Below are 27,133 nucleotides of genomic sequence, written 5' to 3' on the forward strand. Positions count from 1 at the left end.
CAAACATTTTTGCAGCCCAGCTATGCAGTGATGCTCTGGGTACTTCAAGGGTGATAGGCAGGCGCTGAGTTGATACATTGAGAGAACATTATCACAAAGCCTTGTTTCCTCCAGCACACACTGGGCCAGCTAAACCTGTCCCATTTCCCACTAATGGGCCTGATACAGCACAGCCGGAACACAAAACATGGAAACTCAGGGAAACACACAGCCCCCTGCCAGGCTCGAATTAACTTCACATCCCCCAGAGAGGGAAGAGACCATTTTAGGAGCAGGTGCTAAAGGCTTCTTCAGCTTGCCAATCGCTTCCCGGCCAGCAGGAAACCAGGCAAAAATAAAATACAATTACCCCATTAATTTATTTATTAAACTTTAATTACTAAGTTGCAGTGGATAACCAAACACAATTCTCAGGAGTTGTCTCCCACTTAAAGTTGCTTCACTGTTGTCGATATTTCATCAGCGAGGTTTTTATGATTGTTTTCTCGCCTCTTCACCCCCAAGTAATGTAGAAAAACAAATGTGGATGGCGCATGAAATGCACCCCACAGGGTTGGGCTGGCGAAGAGATTGTGCACATCTGCTTAAACTCAACAAGCTCAGCAAAGATGCTACCTGGAAAATTGGTTTTGCTTAGAAAGGGAGTACCAGCAATTAAATAGGAAATCTTGAAAAAGTCTGATGGGGAAAAGCATGATACTGTGAAAAGATACTGACTCTGGAGTCACAGGGTTTGGGTATGAATCCTGCCTTGTATACGACCCTCATGACTTGGGCAAGCCACTCAATCTCTCTGGGCCTCAGTTTCCTCATCTGTAAAATCAACTAGTATTTGTTAGGTGTGCCTACTATATGCCACATTAGGTGCTAGAAAGATAATAATGAAGGGGGACAGGGAAGGGAAAAAAAATATATATGTATATATATACAAACATGCATATATAATGTACATATATACACATATATATATATGCACGGTACGTATATGCATACATACACACATATCTACATACGCATACACACACATATCACCTACTAGGTACCCGGCAATGTGCTAAGGTGCTTTACAAATATTATCTCATTTGATCCAGACAAAAAGACAAAAAGAAATAGTCTTTGCCCTCGAGGAGCTCACATTCTTTTGGGATAGACATGTCTTTGTTGACAATATGTCTATATGAAACCAATACATAAATACTAGTTACATCTGAATGTCCCATAGTGCAAATAAGGAATCTTCTGAGGTGGGTACATTGTACAAACTCCCATTAGATGTTTTCCTTTGGGCTAGAGCCCAATGACCATATTTTACATAATTATAACTTCAAATAGTAGGAATTTGAATACATATAACCATGACATGGAATTTGTTTTTCACACTAATCAGGATCTGGCTATATATATTCCCCCTAGCAACTGGGGGAAATCAGGAAAGGCTTCATGTACAAGGGGATGGGATTGGTGTAGATGACTTCAAAGGTCCCTTCTACTTCTAGATCTGTGGTTCTATGAGCTGACACTTATTTCCAAATAAGCTGCTGGGAATGGGAGTTTTGGTCAGCTCAGAGTTCTTTCCCTTTTTTTGGCCCTCTTTCCAGAGGGTGGTCACAGCTCATAGGTGCATAGGCCCATAGAACTTAGAAACTGCTTCACCCATGCCCTGTACCCATCAGGCTTCCTCTATGGCAATAGCACTTCCACTCTTCCCCCACCCCCCATCTGACTGATTTCTGTTTTTCAGCTTGAGTACTGAGGAGAACGCAGGTTTCAGCTGCTGACTCTAGAATATTGTCGGTTTATTCCCAAGTTGGCTATTATTGCCATTTTCTCCTCTCTGTCCTTGAATGATATGTACTTAAAGATCAGGTTTTTTTGGTAAATAGATGAGAGAGAGACAGATAGAGACAGAGAGAGGAGAGAGAAGAGAGACAGACAGACAGACAGAAACAGAGAGGAGAGACAGAGACAGAAAGTATTTATTCAGTACTTACTATATATCAGGTAATATGCCGAACTCTAAGTACACAAATCCAAAAATAACATAGTCCTTGAGAATAAAAATATTTAAGGGAGTGATGGTGGCCAGGGAGGGGTATTTTTTTTTGTGGGGGAAAGTCAAAGGGATGGTGAACGGGAACCAGCCATAGAAGCATTTATTAAGCACCTTTTATATACAAAGCACTGTGTTGAGATGCAAACAAGAGGTTGTTGTTATTTATCCTTAATGCTTGAAGAAGACCCAAATGACATCACGATGTTGGGGTCGATGTATACTGTGTCCAGTGGTGACTGATCATATGAATACAAGCTCAGAAGGCTCTACCACAGGTTGGGCACAGATAGTCTGTATAACCACTAAGGAGGGAGATGACTCTAAATCTGAGCATCTCAAATCCATGCCCTCAAGGGGGTTGTATTCTATTACCAAAGGATACAACATGAACGCAAATACACAACTGCATTATGAAGCAGATTTGAGCGTTAACAATTAAAGGGGAATCAGGGAAGGTGTCACAGAGGAGTTGGTACCTGAACTAAGCCTTGAAGGATATCCGGAATGCAAGAAAGCCTGTATAAAGGCGCGGAAGTGTGAGCTGGCACAGACAGTTCAGGGGATTTCAATATTATGCATCCAATATCAGATACAAAGGCTTCAGGACTCAGTTAAGAGAACTTGTTTCTCAGAAAGCACAGAGCTGAGGAGGCTAGCTAACATAATTGGCCACACAGCCAGGAATTAAAAAGACCTTGACAGGCAAAAGCATTGGACGAAGCTCAATAAGAGGAAATGTAATAGGAAGAAATATAAGGTCTCACGCTTGGGTTCAAAAGATCAACTTCCCCGGGGGAAATGTGGTTAGACAGAATTTTGTCTGAAAAAGGTCTAGGGATTTTAGTGGGCTCCAATTTCAATGTGAGTAAACAGTGAAATGTGGAAACCTAAAAGTTAATGTGAGCTTAGGTTGTATTTGGGGAAGAAGAATGTCCAGGAATTAGGAGATGATGGCCCCCTTTTGTTCTGTCCCAGCCCAAGCACATGTTGGGCATTGTGTTCATCTTAGGATGAACATTGATAAACTAAGGGAGGTCCGGAGGAGGGAGGCAGCCAAGATTTTGAAGGCGCTATAAGTCATGCCATATGAGGAATGAATTGGGAGCATTGATCCTAGAGAAGAGGAGACTTATGCAGGACCCGAGAGTTGTATTCAAATATCTGATGGTATATTATATTGGAGAGAGATTAAATAGCTTATTCAACTTGATCCCATAAAGTTAAGATCAACAGGTGAAAGTTTTCCATAAAGTGACAAATTTAGACTTGATATGAGGAGAGATTTACTAATAATTAGAGCTATCTAAAAGGAAAATGGGCTCCTTTGAGGTCAAACAATCATTCAATCAATAAACATTTATTAAGCATCTCCTATGTGCCAGGCACACAAGCCCTGGGGATACAAAGAGAGACAGGAGACAGCCCCTGCCCTCAAGGAGCTTATGCTCTATCGGGGGAGATGGTGAGTGCCCCCTCAATGGAGGTTTTCCACTAAAGGCTAGATGATTACCTGTCAAGTATTCCATTAGAAAGGATTCTTGTTCAGGTGGAGGCTGGCCATGATTTCCTCTGAGTCAAACAATCAGGCAACTAGTACTTACCGGGTGCCTACTATGCAGTAGGTACTTTGCCAAATGCTGGGGATACAAAGAAAAGCAAAAGCAGTCCTTGCCCGTGAAGAACCTGGTCCACTGAGGGGAGACAACATGTAAAAAATATGTGCAAACAGGATATACACGGGATAAACTGGAGTTGGCTCACAGAGGAAGGTACTAAGATTAAGAAGGACATAATGTGGTTCCTTTCCATTTAGAAATCCCCCGATTCTGCCATATCTGGCTACGATTCATTGATCTGAGTGAAGATAAGAAGTGACTCTAAGAAGGAGAAGTTTGGATGAAATTCAAATTCCTGCATTGATTTGTTCTAAATTTGCTTTATACTAGTTACAACCCCTTTGATGGACCAAATGAAAACCCGGAAGCTGAACTCCCCCTCACAGCAGGAAAATACCTCTATGTATATGGTGACATGGATGAAGACGGATTCTATGAAGGTTATTATATTCTTTATTTATCTTTTACTGTATTTCAATTAATAAGTAGTTATTTTCTCTCCCTATCAACCCACTCCAATTGAAACAAAAATTACAATGAAAACGAAATCCTACTAACAAATAGGCATAGTCAGGAATAACAACAACAAAAAGTCCCACATGGGCCTTCTCCAAAAGTTTATGTCTCATTCTTCATCTTGAATCCACCTCTCCTCCTTCAGAAAGTGGGTAGAATGCCTCATTATGAGTTCTCTGACATTGTGTGTTGTCATCATTGATCAGTCACGTCTTTCAAAGTTGCTTTACAATATTATTATAGACATTGTTCTGGTTCTGCTCACTTTACTCCTCATCGTTTCATACAAATCTTCATAGGTTTCTCTGATATGAAGCTCTTTAACCAAACATAATTTCCCAGGGGCAGCAGGAACCATTTCCTGCCATTCCTGTCTTTTTATGCCTTGTTCACCCTACCACGTACTCTGAGATCCTGTGACACTGGCTTCCTTGCTTTTGTTCACACAAGACACTTCATCTCCCGGCTGAAAGCTTTTTGACTGACTGTCCCCCGTGCCTGGAATCCTTTCCCTTCCCATTTCTACCTCTTGGCTTCCTTGGATCCCTTCAAGCACCTGCTAAAGCATCCCCTTCTACAAGAAGCCTTTTCTTATGTCCCTTAATTCTCACATCACACAACTCTTTCAAATTTTAAGAAAGCAGATTCAGAAGGTTTGGGAGGCTGTTAGTCAACAAGCATTTATTATGCCCCTACTATGGGTCTGGCACTTTGCTAAGTGGTGGGGATACAAAGAAAGGCAAAAGACAGTCCCTGCTCTTAACAAGCTCAGAGTCTAACAGGGGAAATAACATATAAACAACGACATGCACATAAATATACAAGACAAATAGGAGATAATCAATAGAGGAAAGGTACTAGCATTAAGACGGTCCAAGAAAGCCTAATTACAGAAAGTGGAATTTTAATGGAGATTTGGAGACAGTGACAAGGAAGGAGAGAATTCCAGGTACCAGGGACAGCCAGTGAAGGGCTCCGTGTCTTGGAAGATGGGGTGTCTTTGGCCTTGGATCTCAGAGTACATGGTGAGGATTACAGTACAAGAAGACCAGAAAGATCAGAAGGGGCCAAATTATAAAGGACTTTAAATGCCAAACAGAAGATCTGCTGCTTGATCCTAGAGGTAATAGGGAGTCACTAGAGTTTGTTGAATATAGGCTGACATGGTCATACCTGCACTTTGGCAGCTGAATGGAGGATGGACTGGAGTGGGGAGAGATTTGAATCAGGATGACCTATCAGCAGGTTATTGCAACAGTGCCAGAATGAGGTGATGAGGGCCTGCACCAGCAAAGTAGAAGTATCAGAGGAGAAAAGGAGGCATATGTGAGAAATGTTATTAAGGTAAAATTGGCGGGACTTGGCAACAGCTTAGATTTGAGGAGTGAGAGAGACCAAGGAGTCAAGGATGACACCTAAATTTTAAGTCTGGATGATGGAAGACAATGTCACCCTTCATAGTAGTAGAAAAATCAGGAAGAAGGGAAGGGAAGAAAATAATAAGCTTGGTTTTGTACATGTTGAATTTAAGATGTCTTCAGGACATCTACTCGAAGATATTCAATAGGTAATTGAAGATATGAGACTAGGTTGCAAGAGACAATTCAGGGCTGGATAAATATATCTAAGAATCATCTATATAGAGAAGATAGTTGAATCCACAGGAGCTGATGAGATCAACCAAAGAACATAGAGGGATATAAAGAAGAGGGCAAGGACAGAGCCTCGAGGGATAGCCATGATGAGTGTGTATGACCTGGATGAAGATCCAGCAAAGGAGATTGGGAAGGAGCAGTCAGAGAAAAGGAGGACCAGGAGAGAGTTGTGTCATGAAAATCTAGAGAAAAGAAAGTATCCAGGAAAAGAGAGTGGTTGACAGTGTCAAAGGCTAAAGAGAGGTCAAGAAAGGTGAAGATTAAGAAAAGGTCTTTATATTGGGCAATCAAGGATCACTGATGACTTTGGAGAAAGTACTTTCATCGATGCTTATAAATAGCAGTACAGCTATAGATCTGGATGGTAGACTGTCCTGTCTTCATCTGGCCATACAACAATGAAATCACCAGTCAAATTCACAAAAACAAAAAGGGAACTTCACCCCTTCCCCAAGTAAGGAAGCTGCCTCTACCAAGGCACCAGTATATCTACTTTGCAACTAAGAGTCTTAGAAAGTCTCCTGAATTTAGTAATGCTTTTAAATGGACTTTTTGTTATCAATAATAATGATAGAATCTACATGGGTGAATAAAAGTGTGGGAACTCCACCCCTCTCTACTCCCAAGGCATCTATAACATGGTAACTACTGAGTTGCCTAAGTTTCAGGGGCATTAACTCACTTGTCTGTGATTACTCAAATAGTGTCAAAGGCTAGATTTGAATTCAGGTCTTTCTGACTTCTGACTAGCACCCTATACATACCATACTGTCTCAATAACCTATGTAACTTTGAAAAGTAGTAATACACACATGTGTAAGACGTCCTATTTACTCAGACTGCAGAAGGTATGTTTGCTTGTTTATGGATTCATCAATGGATTTCAAGTAAGGAAGGAAATAAGCATTTATTAAGCACCTACTGTGTTCCAAGCACTATGCTAAACACTTTACAAATATTATATCATTTGCTTTTCACAACAACCCTGGGAAGTACTTGCTACTATTCCCGTTTCATAATTGAGGAAACCTGAGGCAAACAGTGGTCAAGTGACCTGTTTAGAGTCACACATAGTGTCTGAGGCATTTGAACTCAGGCCCAGTGCTCTATCCACTGCACCCAATAACTCCATGGATCACTAGGGGTTGGTTATCACAGTATGGAAATCACAAGTTTAAGACTTAAGGGAATTCAACAGAATTAGACCATCAGGGTTTCCTCAGCCAGTTCTTTCTTTACCTTCAGAGCTGATTTTTCCCCCATGCCACGTCAGAGCATACATCTGTGTAACATGTCCCAGATTCAAGGAAGAATATACTTCTGAGTCCTACATATAGTTGTTGCATAGAAATAATAGAACTATGGAAATGGCCAACAGTCCTGGGGTGAAAAATCAGTGATGTTTTCTTCTAGACTATTTCCAACCAAAAGAGTGGACAGCCTCATCTGGGGCATTGCTTTCATTTGTGGGCACAGCATTTTAGAAAGGATGCTGATAAGTTGGACAATATCCATAGAAGGACCATGTCATTGATAGAGAATGTCAAGCTCATGCTATATGGATCAGTGAAAGAAATGGGATATTTTGACCAGATAAGAGAAGCATTGAGGGGAAAAAAGGAGTATTAAAGATATCTCAAATGATTTGAAGGGATACCATATGATAAAGGGATCAGATTTGTTTTAATTGGCTCCAGAAGACAGAATTATAAATAATGGGTACAAATTACAGAGAAGTAGATTTTAGATCCATTTGAGCAGAAACTTCCAAACAATCAGAGGCAAACAAAAATAGACTTGGTTGTCCTGAAAGGTAGCTAACTCCCCCTCATTGGAGGTTTTCAGGCAAAACTTTTCTTCAATCTTATTGAGAGGATTCTTGCTCAGGGATGGGTTGGATTGGAATATTATTGTACTATAAAAAATGACAAGCAGGATGCTTTCAGAAAAACCTGGAAAGACTTACATGAACTGATGCAAAGTGAAGTGAGCAGAACCAGAAGAGTGTACATAGTAATAGCAATAGTGTATGATTATCAGCTGTGAATGACTTAGCTATTCTCAGTAATACAATGATTCAAGACAATTCCAAAGGATTTATGAAAAATGCTATCCACCTCCAGAGAAATGCCTGATGGAGTCTGAAAACAGATAGAAGAAAACTTTTTTTTAACTTTATTTTTCTTGAGGCTTTTTTTTTTTGGGGGGGGGGGTATTTCTATCGCAATATGAGTAATGTGGAAATATGTTTCACATGATTACATATGTATAACCTATATCAAATTGCTTGCCTTTTCAGTGAGGAGGGAGAGAGAGAAGTCAGAGGTCAAAGTTTTTTAAAAAATGAATGTTAAAAATTATTTTTACATGTAAGTAGGGAAAATAAAATATTTTTAAAAGATGCAAAAAAAAAGGAAGGGGTTGGATTTGAAATGCTATGATGTCCTGGTCAACTCTGACCCATTATGTGATTCTGAAGTTCTCTAAAATGGTTTATACATTTGTCACACTTTCTGCTTTAGAAATAGGAGAGAAGCAAGTAAACTTAGTAACATTAGCTAGATGGATTAGCAGTCAGAGGGTTTGGTTAATTGATTCCCTAAACTATTCAATTAAAACCTAAGAAACCAACCATCTCTTCCAGTTTGCCTGGGCTAATAGAAATGCTGGGAAACAACACACAGTGCCTTTGGTTCGGAACCATACAAACAGACCCCTGTTTTCTAGCCTGACCACTCTTTCTTGGTGCATCTTGGCTGAAACACCCTAGAAGGTTTTGAGCACACTCTCAAGTCATCTCTGTTGGCCCTTGTGCATGGTAATTCTGAAGGCTTGCTGATTCACTTCCTGAGAACCTGTTCACTTTTTAGCGCAGTGTTTCTGTTTCAATCTTCAAAATAATTCCAAGGCAGCTGGTAGCAAAAAGTGAGTCCTTGGCATAAATGACCATTCTGGTATTGATTCACGCAGGAACATGGGATCCATGCCCAAGGACAACTGCCAATGAGCAGCACTTTGGTTGCATGGGAAGCCCTCCTTAGTCACTGTTGAAATCTAAACACATGGGTGCCCATGGCATCCCCATAACTGTAAGAATGGTAAGTGGTAGCAATATCTATATGGTCCTCACTGAACAGTCAGGACCAAGGACAGGGATGGCTTTGAACTGACCCAATCTTAAGCCCAGGGGGCTAATTATAAGGAGGTTGGAAATATTGCCACCACATCCAGAGCCTGCCAGGAACCTACCTTGAGCTCAAATGTTAGTCTGTCACCTGTCATATCCCATGCTTCCTGCGTCTCAGATATCTAGCCAACCTTGAATATCTCTGGTGCATCAAACAATGAAGAAGACATCTGAAGACAGACTCTGGATCTGTTCTTCTCTCCATGCCTATGACCTAGCGAGTCTGAGTCAAAGCTTTGCCTGAAGGATGCTGTTCCTTCCAGTTGCTTTTCTATTTACTCCCATTGTGACTTTGGAGCAAGTCACTCCCCTCTATGTGATTCAGTTTCCTCATCTTTTAAGAACTATCTCAAATCTCACCTTCCTCAGAGGGTGTTTTCCCAGTCCCCCAGCTGCTGCTACTTTCTCCTCTGAGATTACCTACTCCATATACCATATCTAGATGGGAAGCTAGATGGTACAGTGGATGGAGGGCTGGACCTGGAGTTTTCTCATCTGTAAGATGGGCTAATAATAGCACCTATAGGGTTGTTGTAATGATCCAACGTGATCATATATAAAGTGCTTTGCAAATCTTAAAGTGTTACATGAATGCTAGTTTATTATTGTTGTTGTTGTTATCTGCCTACTGATTTGCATTTGATGGAAATATCTCTTCATAGCTGGAACAACACTATTAACTCAGAATTTTACTGATGCCATGGTGTCATTTTGCTTCCAGACATCTTTCGCGATGGCAAAACCCTTTCATGTCTAGGGGGGACCTCTGCTTCCCTTTTGGGAAGATGGAGAGTTGAGGGCTGAACTGCCTCTTTAATATGATCAATGATGCCATCTTCACAGCTCTTTCAAGGCCTCTGTTATAAGTCAAGCAGTGGGGATAAAATGAATAGTGAGAAGAAAGGCAAGGGGGCATATCTGATAGAGAGCCAAAAAGTTATGGGTTCAAATCCTGCCTTTGACACATAGTAGCTATGTGACCTCGGACAAGTCACATAACTTATTAGTACACTGGGCAATTCTGAAAGATCATATGTTGTAGAGAAGGGATGATGACCTGCATTGATAAAGGGATTCTCCTCATATGGGAGATTTCTTTTTTATCTGGAAGTTCCTTATGCTAAAGAAATCAGATGTCTAATCCCTTTCACCCTAATTAGGGAAGAAGCCAATGGAGATCAGGATTATAATACCACAGGTCATAGGACCAAAGATTTAAAGCTGTAAGGGACCTCAAAAGCCATCTAGTTGAACCCTCCATTTTTACAGACGAGAACAATGAAGTCCAGTAACCTCCCAAGGTCATATTGCTAGCAAATGGATGTCCTTTTGACATCATTTTTTTTCACTGAATTTTTCCATAGAGGATTTGGTTGAAACCTTCTCTGCTCCCACCAGATATTTTTATTGGATATTAACAAAGTTCTAAACTGATGCCACATCATTGTATGGAGGTGACCCACAGGCTATGCTAGCAAAGCACCAGTTCTGGTAGTTATTTCCAAGAATAGGACCAGGGGACAGACAAGGTCATAGATCCAAGGCCTCAGAGGCCATATAGTTCAGTTTCTTTCCTTAATAGGCAGGTAGGTGGCTCAGTGGATAGAGCGCCAGGCCTGGAGTCAGAAAGACATATCTTTGTGAGTTCAAATCCAGCCTGAGACACCTACTAGCTGCGTGACCCTGGGCAAGTCCCTTCCACCCTGTTTGCCTCCGTTTTTTCATCTATAAAATGAGCTAGAGAAGAACTGGCAAGCTATTCCCACATCTTTGCCAAGAAAACCCCAAATGGGGTCACAAACAGTCAGATAGGGCTGAACAACAGCAATAATAAATATCAAGACAGTGTGACACAGTGACTAGAAAGATGGCCTCAAAATTAGGAAGACCTGGGTTCAAGTCCTGCTTCCAACATATACTGATTGTGTGCCCCTGCACAAATTGATTAACCTCTTTGTGCTATAGGCCAGGCCAGCTAAGTGGCACAATGGATAGAGTGCCGGGCCTGAAGTCAGGAAGACTGATTTTCCTGAGTTCAAATCTGGCCTCAGACACTTACTAGCTGTGTGACCCTGGGTAAGTCACTTAGCCCTGTTTGCCTCAGTTTCCTTATCTGCAAAATGAGCTGGAGAAGGAAATGGCAAACCACTCCAACATCTTTGCCAAGAAAACCCTAAATGGGATCACAAAGAGTTGGACACAACTGAACAACAAAGCTCTAGGTCACTCTGGGAGACTCTAAGTGGAAAAGAAAGTGACAGACTGCATTGGCACAAACAGTTTCCTCACCTGGAAGTTCCCTATACCAATCAAACCACAGGATTAGTCCCTACCTCTTTAATAATACATAACATTTACATAGCCGTTTAAGATATGCAGAGCACTCCACATATACACGATAACCCTGTGAAGGAGGTGCTGTTAATAGCCCCCATTTTACAGATCAGGGAAACTGAGGTGTTTAGGCTAGTGGCAGTAAGTGTCAAGGGTGAGACTTGAACTCTGCTGCCCTAGCTCTAGACCCAGCCCTCTTTCCACTGCACTGTCATCCACTCCTAGCTAAGGTCTGAGAGGCTCCTTGCTGGGTTGGCTGAAGGGTGAAGGATTTTTTTCATCCTTTGGAAACTCCTGAATACCATTTACAATGTCATAGAGGGTCTGTGCTCTTCATCGGTAGAAAGAAAACCTGTGCCAGAGATCCATGAAGAACTGATGTATCGAATAAGAGGATTAAAAGGCAGCATTCGTATGCTTGTTTTTACCATGGGAAAAAAATCAGTGTGTGTTTCAGCTTTTAATTGCATTTTACATTACTGCTCAACAAAGCTATAACAAGCACTTTGGGCACCCAGCATGAACTTCCTAGAAACCTCCCCTAGAGCAAACAGAATGAAACATCGCCTCCATCCGCTTTAAAAGAAAAATTCCTTTGAAAAAAGGAGGGCTGCAGTCTTCTTGCTCATTAGTTGCTGAGCTTAGTTTTGTTTCTAGGTGGGTCATCAATTTACCTGGAAGGGACCTCAAAGGCCATTTAGTCCAACCATCTCCTTTTACAGATAAGGAAACTGAGGTTCAGTGGAGGTGACATGACTTAGGATCGTAGGATCACCTACCTAGAAACAGAGACCATCCAATACAGCTCCCTCGTTTGACAGATGAGGGAACTCAAAAGTTAAAAGAGCTTGCCCCAGATCATGTGATGGTCATCAGTGATGATGATGAAGATGATGAAGGAGTATAAACGTCACCTGAGCCTTCTAAACTTCAATGTCTTTGGGCAGGGTCCTAGTTAGAGACCTTCTGTCAAGTAGACAGCTCAAAAAACATTTATTAAGTCATTATTCGCTATGCTAAATGCTGGGGATTCTTAGCAAAGGAAAACCAAAAAATAAAATCTCAGCTCTCCAGAAGCTCAAAAGTCTAATGGGGAGAGAAAACATCCAAAAAAATATGTGCAAACAAGATGTATATATCATTTCCAATTTATCATATTTGTGTGTACAGTATATACCCCTTATATATGCAGTATATTCAGTATATATGATAAATTGGAAATAATCAAGAGTGGTATATACATACACACAAAGTATATATACAGTATATGTGATAAGCCAAAAAGGATATATGCAGTATATACACATATAGTATATATGAAGTATATATGGTATATACAATAAATTGTAATTATTAACAATGCATATGCAATATATGTGCAGTAAATGTACAATACATGTATGTGTGTCTATATGATTAATTAGAAATAATCAACAGAGGGATATATACAGTATGTACATATATAATATATGTGAAATATGTATATAATAGATATGATAAATGGAAAATAATCAAAAGAGGGATATGCACACAATAATATATGTATATAGAGTATATATGTAATACATAGTATATATTTAATAAATTGGAAATAATCAGGGTAGCTAGATGGTGCAGTGGATAGAGCACCCAGCCCTGAAGTCAGGAGGACCTGAGTTCAAATCTGACCTCAGACCAAACGCTTAACACTTACTAGCTGTGTGACCCTGGGCAAGTCACTTAACCTCAATTGCCTAAAAAAGGAAAAAGGAAATAATCAACAGAGAGAAGGCACTAGCATTAAAGAAGATCAGGAAAGGCTTTTTGTAGAAGGTAGGATTTTAGCTGGGACTTGAAGGAAGGTGAGAGTCAGAGATGAGAAGGAAGAAAATTCCAGGTATGAGGGACAGACAGTAAAAATGCCTGGAATTAGGGGAGGGGGTGTCTTGTTAGAGAAAAAGTAAGGAGAGCAGTGTCACTGGATGGCAGAATAGGTGGGAGAAAGCAAGGTTTCATAAGGCTAGAAAAGCTGTTCAAACGATCATATGTTATCTAACCGTATGAACTTCCCAGGAATTCAGGGTTTGTCTATCCTTTGGGGCCATTTTTAGAAATAATGCCTCCCTGGTTCTCAACCTTCCTAATGTGTTTCTAGCTAATGTATCAAAACAAACTGTGTCAAGGCAAGGCAAAACACCAGTTATGTTCATTGTGGGGTGATGCTGTTCTTTGTCCTCAACAGGAGAACTACTAGATGGACAGAGAGGACTGGTCCCTTCCAACTTTGTGGATTTTGTCCAGGATAATGAATCCCGCTTGGCCAACACACTGGGGAGTGAACAGGATCAGAATTTTATCAACCATTCTGGTGTGGGCTTGGAAGGAGAAAGCATCCTAGATCTGAATTCGCCCACCCAAGGAGACTCCAGCCTCATCAAAAATGGGGCTGGGACGCTGGATGTGAACATTGACGAGATTGGAGAAGACATTGTGCCTTACCCTAGACGAATCACCCTTATCAAACAACTAGCCAAAAGTGTTATTGTGGGCTGGGACCCCCCGGCTGTGCCACCAGGATGGGGGACAGTGATCAGCTACAATGTCCTTGTTGACAACGAGACCCGCATGAATCTCACCCTGGGGAGCAGAACTAAAGCCCTGATTGAAAAGCTGAACATTGCAACCTGCACATACCGGATCTCCGTGCAGAGCATCACAAACCGGGGAAAGTCGGACGAGCTCCAGTGCACCTTGCTCGTGGGCAAGGATGTCATCGTGGCCCCTTCCCACTTACGGGTAGACCACATCACTCAGATTTCAGCTGAGCTCTCCTGGCTCCCAACCAACAGCAATTACAGCCACGTCATCTTTCTCAATGAGGAGGAGTTTGACATCGTCAAGGCTGCAAGGTATAAGTATCAGTTTTTTAACCTGAAGCCCAACATGGCTTACAAAGTGAAGGTTTTGGCGAAACCCCACCAGATGCCGTGGCAGCTTCCTCTGGAGCAAAGAGAAAAGAAGGAGGCCTTTGTGGAGTTTTCTACTCTGCCAGCAGGTTGGTCCCATTATCTCCCTTGTATTTAATTCAGTGAACCTCTTAAAACCCTACTAGGTACAAGGCACTGTGCTAAGCACTGGGAAGTCATAGATAACAATTATTGAAGAAAAACCATTAACATTAATACTGTACCACATGTTTTAGGTTCATCTACCAGAAACGATTTTATTTTATTTAACATTAAGTTAATATACAGATATTTCTAGTTTGGAGGGAAAGATGTCCAAACTGTAATAGTCCTCCATTCTATTGACATAACTTTCTGCCCCAAGCTAATTTTAGGTAACCTTTATCAGAATCTTGAACAAAACAATGATCTCAATATATAACAATACAGTTGGCGTTTGTGATCCAGAATTGTTATGTAACCAAGTCACCATCCCATTACCTAGTGGGAAGGATGGGATATCAAGATGGAGAATCTTTTTCTGAATAAAGGGCATGAGGCTGCCTCCTTTTCATAGGAGTAGAGGACATTTCCCTTAGGTGGGTCCTTTAGCGGTAGAGAAGACAATGATGTAAATAAGAAGAGTTATTCCTTGTAAAAAGATTGGTTATCGCCCCCTTGGGCAGCTAGGTGGTGCCATAGTGCACAGAGCACTGGGCTTGGAATGAGGAAAACTCATCTTCATGAGTTCAAATCTGGCCTCAGACACTTTCTAGCTGTGTGACCCTGGGCAAGTCACTTAACCCTGTTTACCTCAGTTTCCTCATCTGTAAAATGATCTGGAGAAGGAATTGGCAAACCACTCCAGTACCTTTGCCCGGAAAACTCCAATGGGGTCACAAAGAATTAGACATGACTGAACAACAACACTTCTCCCTTAATCCATTTCTCTAAGAAAAGCCCTTTTCGTCCCCAACTTATCCAACTTTGCAAGGGTTTCAGAAAGGGCTTTTTAAAACAAAGAAATATTTTTTCTTAATACTTCTAGAGAAGCTAATGAGGAGGTTTTTAATATGTTTCTACATAATGTTATAGTCCCTAACCCTGGTAGCTTCTCCAGGGGTAAGGAATCTGTGGCCTCAAGGCCACATGTGGTGTTCTAGGTCCTTGGGTGCAGTCTTTTGACTGAGTCCAAGTTTTACAGAACAAATCCTTTTATTAAAGGGATTTGTTCTGTGAAGTTTGGATTCAGTCAAAGGGCCACATTTGAGGACCTAAATGGCCAAATGTGGCCTCAAGGCTGCAGGTTCCTCACCCCTGTATCTATTCTATTAGACAGATAGAGCAAGGTAGGCTGTTATATATGGGAGGGACCACTGTCAGTTATGGATATAGGGCAGATATTCCATGGCCCCAGATAAGATATATAGTAGATAAGGTGTTTATGGGTAGGGGGAGAATACTATCACTTAAGGGTTTGGGGAGGATGCAGCAGGATACCAGATAAAAGGCAAGGTGTTATAGAGAGGAGAGAATACCATCAACCATGGCTATAGAGAAGATAGCCCTACGTAAGAATAATACAAGGTTTAGGGTGTTATAGATAGGAGAGAATAGTGTCAACAAGGGAAGGGGGAATCACTCTGGATAATCAACAGGAGCATCACTGAGGTCTGGGGTGAGTGGGTGACAGCAGGAGAGATTTTATGCAAAAAGTGGCACCTGAGCTGATTCTTGAAGGAAGAAGAAGCTGCATAGAGGCGCCATATTTAGCTATCCCCAGAACTTGTGGTCCATTTCACCCAGATTATAGAATAGGTGAAGTATATGGTTGTTTGTTTGAGGGGTATGTGAAATGAGACTTAAAAGGTAGGTTAACTCTAAACTGTGACAGTCTCTAAATGCCAGGCCAAAGAGTTGATAGCGGAGCCATCAAAGCTTCTTAAGCCAAGGAATGGAATGCTTTAGGAAGATTATTTTGGCGAGTACATGAAGGACAGAATAGAGAAGTGAGATACTGGGGGCAGGAAGAACAGTAGAAGGTTTTTACTGTAGCTCCAGTGAGAGGTCATGAAGACCCTGTCATGAGGTGGCAGCAGCGTGAACAGAAAGAAGGGGACAGATTGCCAAGATGTCATAGAGACAGTATCCAAAGGAATAGCAATTGGGGGCCAAGAAAGAGAAAGGGATACTGCAATATCCCCTGAGAATGACTGAGGTTTTAAGTCTGGGTGATTGGGACAGCAGTGTTGTCATCAATAAAAATGGAGAAATTGGAAGGTAAGGCAGATTTAAGGAGGGAGAAATAGATAACGATGATGATAATGATGATGATGATGATAATTAATATTTATATAACACTTTAAGGTTTGCAAAGGGCTTTACATATGTTACTTCACTTGATTTTTACAACACTATAAGGTAGGTTTTTAATTCCCTTTTTACAGATGAAGAGACTGAGAGAGGTAAAATCTAGGGTCACATAGCTAGTAAGTGTCTCTGGCTGGACTTGAACTCAAGTCTTGCTTGCTCCAGGTTCAGCTCTCTATCTACTGCACCATCTAGCTGCCTCAAATGAATGCTACATTGGACACGTTGTGTCTCAGGTGTTAGTGGGACTCCGGGGTGGACTTGTTTCCCGAAAAATGGAAGATGTGCAACTGCAGCATAGGAGAGAGATTAGGGTACTCTCTCTATGTCTAAATCTGTATTTTATATCTATAGTTTTGGAGATTAGGATACTACATCAGACAGATGGAGAGATAGATAGGTGGGTGGATGGAGAGAGAGAGAGAGAGAGAGAGAGAGAGAGAGAGAGAGAGAGAGAGAGAGGATATGTCTATCTATATCTAACAGTCATCTGCATAGTGATGGTAATTAAGCCCATGGAGCTGATGAGGTCATTAAGAAAGAAGTGTAGAGAGATAAAAGAAGAGACCCTAGACCAACAAGAGGCAGACATTCGACTAGGTGAGGCGGCCAATGCTCAAATGGTTTGAACACTAAGTCTTTGGTGTCTATAGTAGCCCCTGGTGACTGGTTAAGAGAATTGAGACATGACCTCTGCCCTACCCTGGGTTTTTTTTTGTCCTGTAATATAATCTGGTAGACAGCTGGAAGACTTATGAAACACACACACACACACACACACACACACACACACACACACACACAACCTCCTATTGCTGCATGAATTCATTATTCATGGTACAGGAGAAAGATTGCTGGAATTTAGAAAAAGAGGATCAGATTCAAGTCCCAACCCTGCCAAATACAACCTGTATTTTTGTTGTGTTATGCAGTCATTTTTCAGTTGTGTCCACCTCTCTGTGACCCCATCTGGGGTTTTTTTTTTGGCAAAGATACTGGAGTGGTTTGTCATTTCTTTCTCCAGCTCATTTTACAGATGAGGAAACTGAGGCAAACAGGGAAAAAGGACTTACCCATGATCACACAGCTAGGAAGTGTCTGAGACCAGATTTGAACTCAAGAAAACGAATCTTCCTGACTCACTATGGTGTCACCTGGCTGCCCTATGACCTGTGTTACTTTGGGTAAATCATTCACCCTCTTTTTGCCCAGATTTCTCAACTGTGAATTGGACCAGATGACCTCTAAGGACTCTTCCAGATCTGAGTCTATGACCTTACAATTCCACAAGGACCTGCCATCTTCCAGAAACTATGTTGGACAAACAACAACAATAACAAAAAATAGTCCCTATCTTCAGGAAGGGTAGCTAGGTGGTACAGTCGATAGAGCACAGGCCTCGGAGTCAGGAAGACTCCTCTGAGTTCAAATCCAGCCTCAGACACTTACTAGTTATGTGACCCTGGGCAAGTCACTGAACCCTGTTTGCCTCAGTTTCCTCTTCTGTAAAATGAGCTGGAGAAGGAAATGGCAAACTGCTCCAGTATCTTTGCCAAGAAAACTCCAAAACAGGGTCATGAGGTCAACACAACCAAAAAATGAATGAACAACAACAAATGTGCCAGGCACCGTGCTAAGTGCTTTACAATTATTATCTTGTTTGATCCTCACAACAACCCTGGGAGGTAGGCACTATTATTATCCTCTTTTTATACTTGGGAAAACCGAGGCAAATAAACGCTGTGACTTGTTCAAGGCCATATACTAGTATCTGAAGCTAAATTGGAACCCAGGTCTGTTCTTTCTCTCTCCCTCTGTCCCTCCTTCTCTCTCTCTGTATCTGTCTATTTATCTCTTCTTCCCTCCCTCTCTGTCTCTTTATCTCCCACCATTTCTCCCCCTCCCTCTTTCCCTGCTTTTCTCTGCCTTTCCTCTCTCCCCTCTTCTCTCTTCCTCCTCCCCCTCTTCCCTCTCAGATTCACATCACTCTTCTCTTTAAGTCCTTGACCTTCAAGTTTATGGCGGTCCATGCTTGCCATTCAACTTGCACCTTGTATTCATACAGGCCCCATAATCAAAGGAGTAAAATACAGAATTCATCTTTCCCTCTCTCCCATTTATTTAGTGGAAGGAGCCCTAAATCTGGAAGTAAAATGCCTGCTCCTAACCCCTTGATTTCATTGCATTGGAAAGACCCTCAAAAAATGTTCCCACAGGATTTAGAGCTAGAAAAGATCTTAGAGTCATCTGATCTAATCTCCTCATTTTCCACGTGAAGAAACCAGGACCAATAGAAGGGAAATTACTTGGTCAGTAAGAAGCAGAACTGTGATTAGAACCTGGGTCCACCCATTCCAAACCAAATGCTCTTCCCAACACCCATCAACTACCATGATGAGTTTAAGATCTTTGACCATAAAAATGACTAGAGCCTCTGGGTCTTATAAAATCCTGCCCCTGCTTAACTTTATAGGAGAGCCCAGATATAGACACTGATTGGCCATGAAAGAGTCCATGGTATTTCCAAAGGGCTGTAATATATAAAGCCAAGGCGTCCCTTTGGTCGTAGGAAACAAGAAAACAAGGCACATGTTTTGTTCTTCTGGGTAAGACAATTATCAGAGAAAAGACCCCTAATTCCCAAATAATAATAACAGTAATAATAATAATATCTAAATCTATTGAAAGTGTAGGCAGTTCAGTGAGCAAGCTCGTTAGCAACTCAGCCTGCCTGCTTTCTCCAGCAGAAAGATACAGGTCAAGACAAACAGTATGAGGTCACCCCTTTAGAGAAGAAAGGAGCCATGCTGAATAGAGGGTCGATTTGGTTCTATTTTACATGCATTAGGGGAAGGGAGCCAAGCTGAAATGAGGCTGGAATCGGTTCCACTTCATACGTATTAGGGGAGCTTTCTCCTCAGGGACCAAGGGTCAGAGCTAGAAGAATGATTTCCCACCCTCCCTGACCCTTACACCACACAAAGCCACATATATGTTGGCTCCATAGGAGAGTGGGAAAATCTCAGGCCTACAAGTCAAAGGACCTGGTTTTGAATCCTAATTCTGCCTTTCATTTGCTATGTGACCTTATGTTAATTTCTGAACCTTTGTGAGCCTCAGTTTCCTTATCTGGAAAATGAAGGCATTGGATCTGATTCAGCTCTTATATTCCTTGACTCTCTAAAGAAGAGGTTCTTAACCTTCCGTGGATAGATTTCAAAAGGTCAGTGAACCTGGATGGGGAAAAAAAATTATTTTATTTTCAATAACCTCTAACTGAAATTTAGCATTCCTTTCCATTATGAATGAAGGCTATTATCCTGAGGTTTTGCCAGTGTGCCACAGGGGTCCATGTAATAAAAAAGGTTAAGAGCCTCTGCTGTAAAGTATATGGTGGTTAGAGAAGGTGGGGAGGGAGGAGAAATCATGCTTTGAAACCTTGCTGGGGACAAGAAGAGGTGACATCATTTACTTTTGTTCCAAGCACTTCTTTTCTCTGGCTTACCTGACAAAGTAAAAGTCCAGCAAAAAGGGGGTGAAGGTGGGTCGGGGACAATAATCAGAGGCAGAAAAATTCCAAAGAACAGCTTTTCTATGTCATCTCTCATTTATTCTTTTCACCAAACGTTCCCTGTCTGTTTTCTCATTCTCATGCTGCCCGTGACTCCCACTTAACATTTAATGCTAAAATCAATTGCTGTTCTTGTTCAGTCGCTTTCAGTTATGTCTGATTCTTCGTGACTCCATTTGGGGTTTTCTTGGTAAAGATACTGCAGCGGTTTCCCATTTCCTTCTCCAGTTCATTTTACAGATGAGGTAACAAGGTTAAACAATTTGTATAGGGTCACACAGCTAGTGTCTGAGGCCAGATTTGAACTCAGTTCTTCCTGATTCCAGACCCACCATCTATCCTCTATGCCACCTAACTGCTAAAATCAAAACTAAATAAAGCCAGAGGATCAGACAGAATGTAAACTCCTTGAAGGGAGGGACTTATTTCATTTTTAGCTTTGCATCTGCAACACCTAACCCAGTACCTGTCATATAATTAAATACTCCAGTGGATATATGCTCTCTTTGATGCAAATTTTCCCTTCAAAGGTGAAGATCAAAATCCATCTACATCCCCCCATCCTGTGAAATTTCCCTACATCGTCCCTTAAGTTTGCCACGAGGGGTCTGCCAGGCATGCTGGGAACCTTCTTCGATTTCTGCCAAAGACATTTACACTGCATCAATCAATCAACAGATATTTATTAGGCTCTTGCTGTGTGTTAGGTCCTACACTAAGTGCTGGGGATACAAAGTAAAAACAAAACCAGTTCCCCCTTGCCCTCAGTGAGCTTACGTTCTAATTGGGGAGATTATATGTACATAAGTAGATGTGTACAATATGTTTGCTACCTTATGACCTTGGGCATCTCCATTTTACAGACAAGGAAACTGAGGCTGAGGGGTTAACTGGGGTCACACAAGCTTATAAGTGTCTGAGGAAGGACTTGAATTCAGGTCTTCCTGATTCTATCTACCTGTTATACCACCTAGCTGCCTATGATGATGGGAGAAAAGAATGGAAAGGAAGAGACGTAAAATGAGGGATGAAGAGTAATCTAACTGGGCTAGAATGTTGACTAAGTTAATTAGGGTTGATTAAGTGATTAAGAAGGAACACAGCACAAGTTATGACTGGGAAGGTGATCTGGAAGCTGGATGATGAAAGACTTTGAACACAAGGGTCGGGGGTCATACTTCATTCTGTAAACAATGGGGAGCCCCAAAAGGTTTTTGAGTAGAGGATGCATGCGTTTCACATAGTGCATTAGGGTAATGGCTCAGACAAGAGGAAAGGATGGGTTTGAAAGGGGATAGATACTGGCTGGACATGGATCACTTCAGCTTGGGAATTCCTGGCTGGAGTAGGGTTAGAGCCACTCCACAATAAGTCTGCCATCAATATGGTGAACTCCTGGAAATGAAGGGACACCTGGCTCCCCAACCCCCACTCACATCAGATATCGCCAGGGTAGAGCTTCTGGGCTGATCAGTAAGTATTGGGATTGAGCTCATGAACTATCATCACCCCTGGGGGAGAGAGGGAGAACTAATCTCTTGCCTACAAAATAAGGGAGGGATGGAGGGGATAGACTGGAAGTTAAAAGAGGTTAGTATAATCACCTAGGTTAGAAAAGAATATGAGCTGAGATCATGGCAATGGGAGAGAAAAGAAGGGGCTTTGATATGAATGTATTATGGATAGAAAAATGAAGGATTTGATAACTGGTTGGATATGTACAGTCAAGGATAAGGAAGAGACAAGGATGAGTCAAAGGCAGCCAGGTGACATAGTGCATAGAGTTTGAGACCTGAGTTAGGAAGACATGAGTTCAAATTTGACCCTCAGACATTTATTGACTGTGTGACCCTGGAAAGTCACTTAACCTCTGTCAGTCTCAGTTATCTTATCTATAAAATGGGGACAATAGCAGCACCTATATCCCAGGGTTGTTGTGAAGATCAAATGAGATATTTTTTCTTGTTTTTTTTTTAAAACATTTTCCCCCAATTACACGTTAAAACTATTTTTAACATTTAAAAAAAGTTTTAAATTTCAAATTCTATCCCTCCTCCCCTCACCACTTCCCTGAGATGGCAAGCAATCCCATATAGGTTATACACGTGCAATTATGTAAAACATTTCCACATCAGTCATTTTGTACAAGAAGACTCAAACAAACAAAAAAAAAGAACGAAAGGAAGGAAGGAAATAAGGAAGGAAGGTGAAAATATGAAAGGAAAAAGAAAATGAGAAAAAAAAGTGAAAACAGTACGCTTCACTCTGCATTTAGATAATATCATTTCTTACTCTGGAGACAGATAGCATGTTTCATCATGATTCCTTTGGGATTGTCTTGGATCTTTGTATTGCTGAGAATAGTTCTTCACTGCACAATGTCATTGTTACTAAGTACAATGTTCCATCTCTGTTCATTTCACTTTGCATCAGTTCATGTAAGTCTTTCCAGCTTTTTCTGAAATCATCCTGCTCATCATTTCTTATAGCACAATAATATTCCATCACAATCATATACCGCAATTTGTTCATTCATTCCCCAATTGATGGACATCCCCTTGATTTCCAAATCTTAGCCATCACAAAAAGAATTGCTATAAATATTTTTGTACAAATATGTCCTTTTCTCTTTTTTTCTGCATGAGATAGTATTTGTAAAGCCTTTTGCAAACCTTACATCACTAAATAAATACTAGCTATTATTAGATAACTCCAAGGTGGTGAGCCTTGGGGAGTAAAAAGACAGTGACTCTATGAACAGAAACAGAGAGATAGGGGGAGAGCTTGGAAAGTGGTGAGTAGAGAATCCAAGATTCTTGAACCAGAGACTGGCATTGTCAGACATGGGTTTTAGGAGGATTATTTTGGCAGCTGTGCAGAGCATGGACTAGGCAGGGGAGTAACTAAAGCAGGAAGGCCAGGTAGGAAGCTATTGTAGTGCTCTAGGTGAGAGATTTAGATAATGGCCTGAAAGAGAGGTCACCATGGGAGTGGATAGAAAAGAATGGATATAAAAGATATTGTGGAAGTTGAATTAACAAGTCTGGGTAATTGATTTGGATATATTGCTATGTGGGTAGTGTGGTGGGTAAGAGTAAAGAAAGAATTGAGCTTTAGAACCTGGGTGCAAGGGAGAATGGAGGTTACCTTTAAAATAAGTAGGCAAATTTCGAGGAGGGCAAGGTTGAGGGTGAGAAGATTGAACTGATCCCGTATCATTTTCTTACTGATTCCATTTACAGTTAATTGCTTCTGTTTTGTAACTGCTTAAGTCATGGTTCTTTGTCTCTGAACTTAGCTCAGAGATTCAGCTGGCCTATAATGGTTTAAGTTTAAAAATCCAGCTCTCCTGCTAATCACATATTTGTTCTTGCCTCAAGAAATTTAGCTGACCTTGGTAGATGGATGTGAACATAAGGGAGTCAGCTCTAGTATCTTTGCACCGCCAAGCTATCCTTCAAGAATATCTAGTTTTCTATTCAAAAGGTCTGGTCCTTATCTCTAAACCTTGCAGCTGCACTCAAAGAATGAACTTTTCTTAGTCTCAAGAGAGAATGGGGGGGTGAGTCATCACTAGTTCCCTTTGCCAAACTTCCAACCAATCATATTTTTCCCTGCGCCTCAGCTCTATAACCAATCATGTTGTCCTCAATTGCATGATGTCATCAGTTGTGTTCTTTGTTCTGTACTCCAAAGAACTTATAAAAGGGGAGCTATCTGTCTACTCAGGGTCTTTGGCATAAATGGAGGCGAGCAATTGACCCATTTATTGATAGCTACATACATCACTATTAATAAATGTTATCTTGCTCAGACAATGGCCTCAGTTCACCTTTTTGTTAAATTTCACCCGTGATAGGGGGACAATAATAAGTACCATTTTAGATGTGTTAAGTTTGAGATGCCTATTGGGTTTCTAGGTGGAGATGTCCATCATAATAGTAATCACTAATCATAAAATATGGCACTTTAAGGTTTTCAAAGTGCTTTGAATATGTTATCTTATTTGATATAAATACTAGCTATAATGATGATAGTAATTATCACTTGATCCTCACAACTACTCTTTGAGGTGCTGTTATTATCTCCATTTTACTGCTGAGGAGAAACTGAGGCTGAGAAAAGACTTGACTAGGGTCACACAGGTAGTAAGCATCAGAGACAGGATCTGAATACAGGTCTTTCTGACTCCAAGTCTAGTGCTTTAACTGGAGCTCTGAAGAGGGACGAAGGCTATCAATACAGACTTGAGAGTCATTAGCATAGAGGTGATAATTGAGATCACTGAGAGAGAATGTAGATAGAGAAAATGGGAGGGGCCGTTATTTTCCTATTGTATAGATGAGGAAACTGAGGTCAATAGGTTAAGTGAGTTGCCCAGGTTCACATGGCTAGTAAATTCCTGAGGCCTGATTTGAACTCAAGTCTTCTAAACTCCAGGTCCAGAGTTCTATCCACCGAACCTGTGAAAGGGGGGAGAAATAAGGGGCGATGGCTTGAAGGAACACCATGATTATATGAAGGTATATAAGGACTGAAGAGAGCTGGACGTGTTTGTAGAAAGCCGTGAAAAGAGCTAACTGGTTAAGGAGACATTGAAGAAGAGAAACAAAAGGGGTAACAATGATGGAGAGGCAAATAAGATGGGATAAAAGGTATAAATAGGTCACTGCCCCTCTCTGGGCCTCAGTTTCCCCCAGTTATAAAAAAAGAGGGGATTGCACTAACTAGCCTCTAAGGCTTCTTCCAGCTCGAGAGCTGGTCTATGATGATGGAGAAGAGTTGACTTTGGCTAGAATAATTAATTAGCTTGCGGTAGAAGACAAAGCTCCGGATTGAGTCAGAGGAATCTAGTTTGAGTCTGTTTTGCCACAGGGCATGATCAGACATCATTTAATATCTCTGGGACTCTACTTGAAAAATCTGTAACAAGAAGGGATTGGAGTCAAGTATCTCTAAGAACCACCACTGTCAAGGGCCTGGAGTAAAGGAGGAGAGAATGCATGCTGATGGAGAGAGGTGGCAAGGGACAGAATAGGAAACTCATGATGGATAGCCCCATTTTCCTCAATAAGGTAAGAGCTGAGGTCTTCTGTTCACAGGAGGAGGGAAAGGTCAGATGGAAGACTTGAGAAAGAAGGTGAATGTAAGCTCCTTGAGGACAGGGGTTGTTTTTTCATCTTTGCCTTTGGATTGCCTCCATCTGGGATAGGGCATGAGCACATGTGACCTTGAGGAAAGGGAGGTTTATTCTAGTCTCTCTACCCAGTGATCCTGTGTTGTTATTTAGTTGTTCAGTTGTGTCTGACTCTTCGTGACCCCATTTAGAGTTTTCTTGGCAGAGATACTGGAGTGGTTTGCCATTTCCCTCTCCAGCTCATTTTACAGATGAGGAAACTGAGACAAACAGAGTTAAGTGACTTGCCCAGGGTCACATAGCTAGTAAATGCCTGAGGCTGAATTTGAAGCCAGGTATTCTGAACTCCAGGCCTGGCACTTTATCCACAACACCTAGCTGCTAATAATCCTTCCTCTTCCTCTTTTTCTTTTCTTTTTTGCTGTGAGATAGAGTCATCATCTTAATAAGTCTTTTCCTGCAAAGGGCGTTTAGTGGAGTGATTGTTGCCGTTCCAGGTTGGCGATACCTTATCACCCATGCTAATGAGGCATTACTAAATGAATTGTCTTCAATTCAGCCTCCATGGAATGAATGTGTAATTTAAACCTGTCATTCAAGGATGAGATTTCCTTTAAAACGTAACAATCTTTTCACCTATAGCAAGACTAGTGAGGTACCTCCTGAAAAATAACCACTCAGCAGCAGTGGGACCAGTGAGAAAGCCTCTAGCCCATTTTGCCACCCATAACGATGGCAAAGATGCTTTCCTTATTTCAGAGCGGGCATAAGTCTCTGCCTGTTAAAGGAGAGGCTCAGACTAAGTGGCTTCTGAGATCCCTTCCAGCACAAAGTCTATGATGCCTGGATTTGGGGCACTAGAGGGAATGGACAGCATTGTGTCTGCAGCAGAAAGTAAGCTCCCTGAGGGCAGAGACTATTTTCATTTCTGTCTTTTTTCCCATAGGTTCATAGATTTAGGGCTGGAAGGGATCTTTTAGCTTATCTAGTCCAATCCCCTCATTTTACAGATAAGAGAGCCGAGGCCCAGAGAAGTTGACTTACCCAAGGCCTCACAGGCAGAATTAATATTTGAACCTATCCAACCTCCAAACCCACTGCTTCTTCCATGATATCTTATCATTTTTTGGATTACCAAATTTAATCAGTGTTCAGTATCTCTAGTCTTTTTTATTGTTTTGCAATAATCCACTCTTTCTTGAAAGATAGTAAGGTGGCTGTCCCCTATGCCTAGAATTCTCTCACTCTTCATCGCTGCCTCCTTCTCTAACTTCTTTCAAGTCTCAGCAAAAATCTCACTTGCTACGAGAAGCCTGTCCCAGTCCCCCTTAATATTAATGCCTTCCTTCTGAGATTACCTCCAATTTTATCAAATATATATTCTATTTGTACATGCATATCATTATCATTTCCCCACTGGACTGTGGGCTTCATGAAGACAGATAAATAGCATCTGCTTTTGTTTGTATTCCTAGTACTTAACATGGTGTACAGCACCATAGTAGGTGCTTAATAAAGCCTTGTTGACAAATTGACTGACTTTCCAGAGCCTTGAACAGTGCAAGCTGGGCCCAAAAGAGATCTTAGGATCGTCGATTAAGATGGAAAGGACCCCAGATATCTTCAGTTTCAACTCCCTCATTTTTCAGATGATGAAACTGAGGCACAGAAAGGTATAGTTATTTGTCCAAAAATCTTACGGAAAATAAGTACCAAAACGCAGATCCCCTGATCTCAGATCTGGCCCTCCCTCAGTCACATCATGCTGCT

At 41.3% G+C, this 27,133-nt stretch overlaps 1 protein-coding gene across 1 annotated transcript in view; it reads left to right on the forward strand.

Moving 5' to 3' along the window:
• The window catches only part of RIMBP2 (RIMS binding protein 2), a 435,603-nt gene that overhangs the window by 360,491 nt on the left and 47,979 nt on the right, over positions 1-27,133 (forward strand). The window contains 2 exon segments of the mRNA XM_078154256.1: positions 4,000-4,109; positions 13,583-14,395. Of these exon segments, the coding sequence (XP_078010382.1) occupies positions 4,000-4,109; positions 13,583-14,395 (923 nt within the window).

The sequence above is a fragment of the Phascolarctos cinereus genome, unplaced genomic scaffold (genome assembly GCF_003287225.1).
Source record: "Phascolarctos cinereus isolate Bilbo 61053 unplaced genomic scaffold, phaCin_HiC Scaffold_4;HRSCAF=312, whole genome shotgun sequence".
In the NCBI taxonomy this organism is placed as follows: Eukaryota; Metazoa; Chordata; class Mammalia; order Diprotodontia; family Phascolarctidae; genus Phascolarctos; species Phascolarctos cinereus.